The sequence below is a fragment of the Lynx rufus genome, unplaced genomic scaffold (genome assembly GCF_022079265.1).
Source record: "Lynx rufus isolate CCGP_SWC_20201006 ecotype Redwood Valley unplaced genomic scaffold, mLynRuf1.p SCAF_14, whole genome shotgun sequence".
NCBI classification, from domain to species: domain Eukaryota; kingdom Metazoa; phylum Chordata; class Mammalia; order Carnivora; family Felidae; genus Lynx; species Lynx rufus.
The window spans coordinates 23,779,590-23,790,167 of record NW_025814828.1 but is presented as its reverse complement, the minus strand read 5'-3'; the positions used below and the strand labels follow the sequence as shown (position 1 = coordinate 23,790,167).

At 40.3% G+C, this 10,578-nt stretch overlaps 1 protein-coding gene and 1 pseudogene across 1 annotated transcript; both read right to left on the bottom strand.

The window, feature by feature from the left end:
• Positions 1-289: 289 nt before the first annotated feature.
• On the bottom strand, positions 290-2,533 carry LOC124509429 (eukaryotic peptide chain release factor subunit 1-like). The gene is given in 1 exon segment (XM_047076034.1): positions 290-2,533. A coding segment is annotated over 1 exon segment (1,314 nt). The 5' UTR covers positions 2,425-2,533; the 3' UTR covers positions 290-1,110.
• Positions 2,534-9,606: 7,073 nt separating this feature from the next.
• LOC124509214 (ferritin light chain-like) overlaps positions 9,607-10,578 on the bottom strand; it is a 37,677-nt pseudogene continuing 36,705 nt past the window's right edge.

Below are 10,578 nucleotides of genomic sequence, written 5' to 3'. Positions count from 1 at the left end.
TATGAGAGGTGCCTGTAAGTCCCATATTTGAAACAGATGCTCCAACCCCACCAGGAGGTCAGGGGTTTATAATTACATGCACAGTCATACATGTCTTGTCAGTCGTTCCTGTGAAAAACCTTGCAGTTCACTTAAAAAAAATCAAAACATTCACATAATCATGCCATCCAACACAAGGAAAACACAACCATCTCCCTTTTACCAAGGACAGACCCAAGCAAAATAAAATATTCTTTAAATTTCTTTGCTTCCACTTAAATTGCATGTTTTATTTCTCCCAATCCCAGCAATAGCACAGAAGCCCCATCATATCCATCCCAAACTGGTTTCTAGTAGGCTAAGATTATGGGAACCCTTATCAATGCAATTGATGCCAAGGGCTCCCAAACCCTGGGCACAAATGCGCCTGCAAAACAGATGAAAGGGAACAGTGCATTGGCCCAAATGCTTCCTGTGTCAGTTTGACTTTGCAATGCAATTTGCATCCTTGAAACTGACAGTCTGGAGGGGGGAGGAGTAATGTGAGGGAGTGAAGTTGAAATTGCCTCCTATTAGCTCACCCTTTCAACATTAAACAGAGACCAAGAAAAAATGGTTCCAACATTTCACCGCATGTATTTCTTTTTATGCAGTCTAAGCTGAGAATGCCATGTAAATGGGTCACTGCGAAATGCAGCAATTTTTCTCCAATCAAAATAAGAAACAAACCAGTATGATCTCATTTCTATTAACTTTTGAAGGTTTACAGCAGTTAAAGTATTTTTGATTCTATGTATGAAGGTTAAAAAAATCATTTTTTTTTCATAAAATACAAGAGCAACCAATTTCACCATCGAGTAAAAGTAAAAACTGGGATTCTTTTTTAAATTAGTCCAAAGTGGCATTTTAGGAACTTAGTTGTAGGCTGCTGCGCTGACACCATGACAAACCAAAGTGTAGGGTTGGGTCTGGTTTTGTTTCGGTTTTCTTTTCAATATCCAATGCTCATGGATTAAGTTCTGGAAATGTTCCAATTGTAAGGCAGGGATCTGTTTGGATTCCACCACGGGTATGCTCCTTGGGTTGGATGCTGGAGGGTGAGGCACGTTTTGCCGGACCCATGTCGACTACCTAGTAGTCATCAAGGTCAAAAAATTCATCATCTCCTCCTTGGTATTCCATTCCCTGGAAATCTACTCGGTACCGCAAGATACCTCCAATTCCACCAAATCCTTTCACAAACTGGGATCCTTCTTGTGACTTATCTGTGACAATTTCCAACGTTGCTCCAAATTTTTTATAGTTGTTAGCAAACCATTCCAGCAGGGGCATGCTTTCGATCAGCTCATGTTCTTGTCCTGTCTCTTTGTCTGTGAAATGAGATTTATCCTTCTCTTGTTCTGGAGTTAGATAGAGAATTTTCTCCTCTTCTGTGCCTTGGCAATGAAGAACGTATCTCATTATATCCAGATTTTCATAGACTATTAGAATCTCTACAGCTCCCATTTCTAAAGCCTTTAGTGTATCTTCAACTCCAAAACAGTACTTGCCCGTGTCCTGACTGATTTCATCGAAGTATCGTCCTATTAATTTCTTCTCTTGAATGAATTTCACGTTGGAGAGGACTTCAGTAGATAGCTCGATAGCTTGGTTGAACCCATTTTCACCACCATAGGATATATCAACTAATTTTAAAACTTTTGACTGCAACCTCTGATCAAACATATCAGATTGACTTAGTTCAGTTTTAAAGTCAGCTGATCCAGCTAAAACAAGACCAGCCACATTCACTTTGTCCCCAGAAATAAAGAGCTGTACAGCAGTCTCAGCTACTTTCCGAACATAGTTATGTCGCTTTTCCATTCTTAAACGAGCAAAACGCAAGGCTGACTGACCTCCTCTACCATGTTTCTTTGGGAGATCCACAGTGAATTTGTGTAGGACTTCTCTTGTGTTTCCTTGGAGTGTGCCAAAAAGTGCACCACTACCATCTATTACAATGAAGCCAAACTTGCTGTCATCCGAAAGTAGTGCTGTAAGAGCCTCTGTATGGAATTTGTTGTCACACAAATACAATGACGTATTAATTGGTTTGAAAGGTTCAAAGTCAATGTTGACTTTCTTTTCCTTTCCTTCTTCTGTTACAATGGTACCACAGTAAACAACCAGGCCATTTGGAGGTACTTTGTTATAAAGTTTGAGTCTTTGTTGTACAGATGTAATGGCTCCCAGGACTGAAAGGCGGTTTACTCATGACTTAATGTTAGATGCAGTTCCAAACTCATCTGCTAACATTTTTGCCACTCGTGAAATCTGGTCTTTGGGAGGAATGATCAATGATATCATGCTTGTGCCATTGCCGCGGGCCGCCTCCAAGCTCTTGATGAGCTTCTTGATCTTCCAGATCTCCACGTTCCTATCGGCAGCACTGGGGTCGTCCGCCATCTTCTCGCCTCCTCCTCCCTAAGGGCCCAGTCCTGGGCGGCAGCAGCTGCTCCTCCCCGGCGGCGGCTCCGCGGCGGTGGCTCTGACGTAGGACACCGGCTCCCTCTCTCCAGGCAGCTGCATGTGTTGCAATCCGCTCACATCCTGACTACTGTTTTAAACACACACACACACACATACATCTATGCTCACAGTGTACACAAACTGGAGACTCATCAAAAGAGCAAGAAATCATAGGTAAAAATTAAGAAAGACATCAAAATTTGCAAAAGTTCTTGCACAAATCGAATTGATGGAGCTTTCAGTCACCTCACCTAGGCTTATTGTTTGTTAAATTACACATGGACACTCATCACTTGGGTTTGATTGCTAATTTGTATCTGTTACAGGGAACCTGAAGATCATTAGGGGAGAAAAAAATATATTACCTTTATAACCTGTATGATGTGGAAAAAAATGGTGGCTATGTTATCAAAGCATATCTAACTCTTAAGATTACTTGGTGGGGATGTTTCAAGGAGGCCGCATTCCATTAAAATAAAAAATCTCCTCAGACTTTTTGCTCACCCAGGTAACTGAATCTTCTAGTTTGCTAATTTAACTATATTCAAAGTTCCAATTTTTAAAATCATCCATTTCATAGGAAACTGGAATCCATTTATTCTCAAACTAGAAGTCTGTTTTTTGTGTGTGTTTTTGTTCTGTCACTTCATTAAGTAATCAACACAAATTTTCAAAGCTATCTCTTTTAGTCTAAGATTAAAATAGAAATCCATTTCATTTATTATACAATGCCATTGTGCTTGCCACGTACACTTAAGTGTGTCACAAGTTGGCATATTTATTTGACATCTGACAACAAATCGTAAGCAGTAAAAACGTTTTCATTAATAAACACTGATGAGGTCCAGGGCAACCATAAATGCTTGTGAAGTTGTGCACTGTGTGACATCAGGGATGCCATTTACATCCTATTCGTATGTGTGGTGCCCCTGGAGTTGTGCAGTGCACAAGCTGCACAACTATATAAGGTGGCCCTGCCTAATAGGAAATGAGGCGTTGTGATGGGTTGCAGGAATGAATATAAGGATAATGACCTCAAGGTAGTTTTTCTTTAAGAACTTACAGTTTAGAAAGAGAGACTGACAAAGGAATGTCTAATAAATCCCATGACAAAGAAACTGTAGAGCCTTTCTGTCTATATAGCGAGCTACTCAATTAAAATGGAAGAACAAATAAAGGTGAACAGTTAAAGCTAGAACTCGCTCTGGGAACATTTCAAAGTATGGGATCATAAGCCAGGACTTTTTTTTTTTTTTCTGTAGCTGCTTGGTATTAACATAAAACTTAATCTTAAATATTGTATAAATGAGATAGGTGCTCTTAATAACATCCTCCGTGCTCATGGTAAAGCCATAGTTGTTAAATAAAACATGGATTTTTGTATATGTTCTCTCAGTCTCCATCCTGGCTCTGCCTTCTGATCTCACTAATCCCACCTTGTGTGTCTTCGCTGTGTAGTCACTTTTGATCTTATTCTTATCTTTCGGTCCATCCCTTAATACTTGATGCTTCTGAACGTTCTTGGTACTCTAACCTACTTCCAAACCCTGGTTTTTGAACCTCATCCCTGTAATCCACTGCTTACTTCCAGTATGAGTGTTTTTTCTTAAAACCAAGTTTCTAGGTTCAAAGAATTTTTTTTCTTATAAACGGAAGCTTCATGAGAAGAGAAATTTTGATAGATTTTGTTCAGACACATCTCCGGTGCCTAGAATAATCCTTAGCATTTGGTGCTCATTTTTTGCTTAGTGATGAGATATATGTGGGACGATAAAGAACGATTCCAAGGGTCTTTTGCTAGGACCTGCCTTCTAGCCGTTGATGATTTTTGCTTATGTGAGGTGCAGCTTGCTCATTGTACTGTGGTACTCCCTGGGCTCCCAACACAGAACTTAGGTTCACACACCAGCATCCTTGAAAGGCGGAGTCCAAGGAGATCTGACAGCTCAACAGTGCCTCCCCATGGTAATGAATCCAGCTACAACTGACCGACTCCAGTCTCAAAAACTAGAGCACCAAATTCCCTTAAATCTCATCATGGAAGGAAAACTGCTCAGGGAAGTACCAACCAATAACTTAGGATCTTAATCCTCTGTTTCTTGCCCTTGCACTTACAAGAGAGTACATTATGCTTGAGATTCTCAGTAGGGGCAATATAATTTCCTTAGGTTTTCGTGCTTGGCTAACAAAACAAATCACAGTGCGACTCTGGTAAGATTTCTGGGAAAATGAATATGTTATTTTGGGAAAGTTTTCCTTGCTCTGTGCCATTTTCACTCCACCTGTAATATGGAATTCATAGCTGAGGTCTTTCAGCCCATTAAGCTGGTACGCTTCCTGTTCTGAACGTGAAGCCTGAGTCCAACTCAAGTGCAACAGCAACACAGTGCAGTTGGGACCTTGATCCCAAATGGAGTCCCAGGGCTTTGTACATAAAATAGTTCTAATGTTACCCAACCTGACAAAAGAAAGGACTTGGTGTGGTCTGTAGAAAACATCTACAGATGGCCATCTTTTTGATATTGGCTGCAATGCTAAATTCCTCCCTAATCCACCTCCATCCTCCCCTTCTTAACTGATGGAAAGAGTGGAGCCTCTTTGACCTCGGCCACACCAGAGTCTCAGACCTGTGTCCTGTGCCTACTTCCTTCACTTGCTGGTCCCACAAAATAGTACTTACCTGTTTGGAATCAGAACTACTGTGCATCACAGCTACCTTAAAAGCTTGCTTATGTTACCATAAAAGGCTCTGGAGTCTGGGACTCAAGCCAGTACAGCTGGAGCAAATTTGGGAAACTTGGAAACTCTTCATGTAAAAGACAGTGTCACCTTCTTTTTGGTGTCTTGTGTTTGTCATAGATTACATCCAGAAAGTAATGGCTCCTAGATAGACCTACTTTAAAAAGCATAGATTTCTGTAGGAGACCTTGTATTGGGCTATAATTCATTAACAAACTATGTCTACAACTGACTGAATGAATTTCTGTTCCAGGGATGTTTTAAGAGAATCCTAGGAGGAAGTGTAACTCCTAAAGGCTTATGGTACCTGTGTGTATCCCTGCATTTTCTGACCAGGAAAGCACTCCTAACATAGACCTCCAGATTACACTAGAAGATGAATTACCATTACATATGGTTATTTAAGTTGACTGTTATGGCCTGAATATTCTGTCCTGCCAAATTCACATGCTGAAGCCCTAACCCCCAGTGTGGCTGTATTAGGAGATGGGGCCCTAAAGAAGTAATTCAAATTAAATGAGATATAATGGTAAGGTCCTGATCTTACAGGATTAGCATCCTTATAAGAAGAGACATTAGAAAATTTCTCTCTTGCTCGCTCACGCGCGCTCGCCCGTGCTCTCGCTCTCTTGCTCTCTTGCGCTCTCTCTCTCTTTGCATGCACATACCAAGGAGAGGCCATGTGAGGAAATAGTGAAGAGGCAGCCATCTGTAAGCCGGGAAGTGCACTCTCACCGGAAACTAATCCTGCCATAATTTTGGGTTTCTAGCCTCCAGAAATGTGAGGATATTAATTTCTGTTGTTGAGGCCACCCAGTCTGTGGTATTTTGTTATGGCAGCCCAAGCAGCCTACCATGACCCACATTGTAAACAACAGAACTTGGGACACGTGTTGCCATACAAATATATATACATTTATTTTTGTCTTCTGTTAATAATTTAGTAAAGCATGAACAACAGTTAAATACAAACTCTAGAAATGTAATTTTTCAAAAATTAAGTGTATATTTAAGTTCTGATCTTTGCAATTATTTGAATTATGTGAAATTCAGATGAAGAAGTTCATGATCAAGAAGAAAATGATTGTCAAATTGGAATTTTAAGTCAACTTCAAACCAAGATTTTTATTTGAGAGCTGATAAAATTTTAAATGTGAGACAAATGTATAAAAAGGCATTTAAAAATGCTAATCAAGGAATTGGGGATATCAGACATTTCAAATTTAGGATTATGCTAATTAATAGTTTTTTTATGTAGAAATTCAGGGTGTAATTAATTAGAGACAAGTCTCTAGTAATTAGAGATGTGACTCATAATCTGAAAAATCATAGACTATGTGAAAAAAGCTTTAGATAAAGTGCATTTGATTGTAACTCCGAAATGAGATGGGTTCTTAAGTGTTATTCCAATGATTATTTTTTAAAATCTTAAATTTTAGTGACTTATGTAGTAAGTGCGCAATTAACATTTATTGAATGAATGCATAAGTCAGTAAGGATTAAAGGCACTCCCAAAATGTAGTTTTTAAAGCAGTTGGGAAATTCCTAAAGCCTTCCATACACTGACAGTTTGGTATACTAAGTGGAAAGTAGTTTCTCTGTTAAAATAAGGTAATTTTTGACATTAAAGGAAAGCAGTACTGAAGATGGAAGAAAGGGTAGGCTACTTTGAGTTCTTTCTAAAGAATTAAATGCACATTATCGTCTTAATGGAAGTTTGGAGTACATATGTTGTCAAAAGCTTAGTTAACTTTGGTAGATAATATTAGGCGTTGTAATGAAGAGGGAAGGAGGGGGCCAGGAAAGAAGAGATGGATAGGAAGATGGATAGACAAGTTGTTCTCATTTAAGAAAGGATTATGTTGGCCATTTTGCATATAGTACCGCCTTTTGCCAAAGCACTGTCAAATGACCAAAGATCTAGCACATTTTGTATGACCTTAACTGTTATTGACTAAACTGCAATCCCAGATCTATTAGCAACTCTTCTTTGGGTTTAGAAATCAGTCTCTCTGTACCTCAGTTGTCTTATAAGTGATGTGAAATAGTTATATTAGCCAGAACCTCCCCACTTTTAAAAATAGAGAAATACCTTTAAGAATGTGATGGTCTGAAAAATTCAGTCCAGTAATTGTTTTGGTTGTAGTATTTCAAGTTTAACAACAACAGAAAACAATGTTTAATTTTTTAATGTTTATTTATATTTTATTATGAGTGAGAGACAGAGCACTAATTGGGGGAGGGCACAGAGGGAGACACAGAATCTGAAGCAGGCTCCAGGCTCTGAGCTGTCAACACAGCCCAACGTGGGGCTGGAACTCATGAGCCATGAGGTCATGACCTGAGGCGAAGTCAGATGCTTAACCAACTGAGCCACCCAGGCACCCCCCCTCCGCAAAAAGAAAAAACAATACTTGTAATACTTCCAGTTCACGTGTAGAAAAATAAAAACAAGTTTTCATGTGTTATAAATGTAGGAAATTAATCAATGCTTAACTGAGAAAGTCTCAAATGATAATGTGGCAGTTACCTTTTAAATCAACTTGCTGGTACTGTAAAGAACTTACTCTGTTTGAGAACAACACATGTATCTCTGTCTATATTAGGGGTGCCTTCATGGCTCAGTCTGTTAAGCCTACGACTCTTGATTTCAGCTCAGTTCACGATCTCATGGTTTGTGGGATCCAGCCCCGTGTCAGACTCTGCGCCGACAGCATGGAACCTGCTTGGTGTTCTCTGTCCCCTTCTCTCTCTGCCCCTGCTCCCGCATGAGTGTTCACTTGCTCTCTCTCTCTCAAAAATAAAGAAAAATATTAAAAAAATCTTTTATCAGAATTTGATGATAATGAAGGAATAATATATATTGCCAGAGTTTCACTGTATTTTTACAAAATATCTACCTATTTAGTTGCATTTTATATATGACTTGAAGCTGGAAAAGAAAATTACTAAATGTACTTACCATATTGTCAAAGTAAATGTGTAAAGCCCCACTGGTTGAGTAGTAATGAAATTTGGCATTGCACTTTACATCAATTTTGAATATGAACTTCAAGTTGTGGCTTTAGGTGAGCTTAAAAGAAACCTGATAACATAAAAATGTGTTTCAAAACTTAAATAAATAATACAATCGGTAGTCAGAATAACCACCATCCCAGAGACCCCTACTTCCTAATCCCCCAGCGTCAGACTATGAATATGTTATGATACATGGTAAAGGGGAATAAAAGTTACAGGTTATCTTAAACACATTCTCTTGCATTGTCCAGGTGGACCCAATGTAATCAGATTTGATCCTTTTTTTAAACATTGTTATTTATTTGTGGCAAATAATTTTTTTTTTTAATTTTCAAGTTAACATGCAGTCTAGTCTTGGCTTCAGGAGTAGAACCCAGTGATTTCATCCTTGTATGTGTAAGGGGCTGGCAGAAGAGGTCTGAGGAGACATGGCCATGGAAGGGGCCAAAGGGATGCACTGAGAGGATGTGAAACCCCCTGCTGGCTAAAACACCTACTTACTTTGTGATTTCATGCCATGTATGAAACTAAATTTTGTTTGCTTTTCTCTTTTCTTGTGTGTGTGTGTGTGTGTGTGTGTGAGAGAGAGAGAGAGAGAGAGAGAGAGAGAGAGAGACAATGAGAGAGAGAGACAATGAATGGTAGAGGGAGATAGAATCTCAGGCAGGCTCTATACCCAGCATGTAGCCCACTTCAGGGACCAATCCCATGACTGTGACACCATGACCTAAGCTGAAATCAAGAGTCAGATGTTCAGAGGACTGAGCCACCCAGGCACCCCAAAATGTTCGTGTTTTTTTTTATTTTTTGTCTCATCATTTTGTATGATTTGCAGGTCTCATTTCTAACATTTAGCCTTGTGTTTATAAGATCCTTAATTGTTGAGGCTTAAAGTAGAAGTCTGTCTTTATTGTTTTGTAGTATTCACTGAATGCATATGCTACAATTTACTTATGCACAATTTATTTAAGCATTCTACTTTTTTGTTTCTTTCTAAAAAAAGATCTTACTTTCCGTTTGGTCCACAGCTTGGGAAAGGGCTCCAGGGTGGTTACAAAGCTGCCTGGTGGCTGCTGGGAGAGGCTGAGGCACAAGCCTTGGCACCAGGGTGATGCCAGAGCGTCCCTTCAAAGGCTGCTGGGCTTCAGAGGCTCATAGTTGTGCTTGAGGATGAGCCTTTCTTTATTTTTTAAAGTTTATTTATTTATTTTGAGAGATACAGATATAGTACAAGTGGGGGTAGGGGCAGAGAGAGAAGAGAGAGAGAGAATATGAAGTAGGCTCCATGCTGTCAGCACAGGGTCCAAACTCATGAAACCGTGAGATGATGACCTGAGCTGAAACCATGAGTCAGGGGCTTAACTAACTGAGCCACCCCAACACCCAGCGGGTGAGCCTTTCTAATAGATAGTCACCCAGCCCAGCCTGGAGGCCAGCCAGCCTGCAGAAGTGAGCCAGGTGGTCGCCATCTTCTTCGTGCTTTTCACCTCCTCATCTAGGAAGTGGGCAGGAAGTCACAAAGATAGGGGTCTCGGTAGAGAGAACCAAAGCATACAGATCCAAAAGGGCCTGGTTCAGGTTATTCTCCAGAACTAGGATGATTTCCACAGCCTCCAGGGTTTTACCTACTTCTCTTGGGAAGGCTTATGCACATCCTGGAAGAGGACGCTGCCAGGCTGGTTTTGCATCTTCGGGAGATGCTCTGTGCCCTCCTGCTTCTGCATAGCCAACTTGTGGAAGAAGTGGCCCACGGCCTCCAGAGCCACGTTGTCCCTGTCGAAATACAAGCCCAAAGAAAGGTAAGTGTAGGAAGACTGCAGCTGCATGTGGACTAGGCAGTTGTGGGTGGCCTCCAACTTTCATGGAATAATATGAGTGAGGGAGCTCGTGGTTGATCAGTATTGAGGAGCTAAGCTCAAAATTGGGTGTTGGCTGATCCTGGAGTCAGAGGGTGGCAGCAAAGATGGCTTTGAAGGTTGCACCTGGAAAAAGTTTTGGAGTGTGATCAGAGACTGGTAGAAGGGGCTTCCCCGAGTCTCTTCCGTCCTGCTGAAGCAAGACACAGATCTAGGGGACTGCTGGGTGCACTGCCTATGCATTCTACTTTTGATGGACATTTGTGGTGTTTTCTGTTTGAGTGTGTTACAGTGTTTCTGTGAATATTTGTGGATGTGAATTTTTTTTCTTCAAATTTTTATTTAAATATCAGTTAACATATAGTGTAACATTAGTGTCAGGTGTAAGATTCGGTGATTCCTCACCTATATACAATTCCCAGTGTTCATCACAAGTGCTCTCTTTCACACCCATCACCCATTTAACTTATCTCCCCAC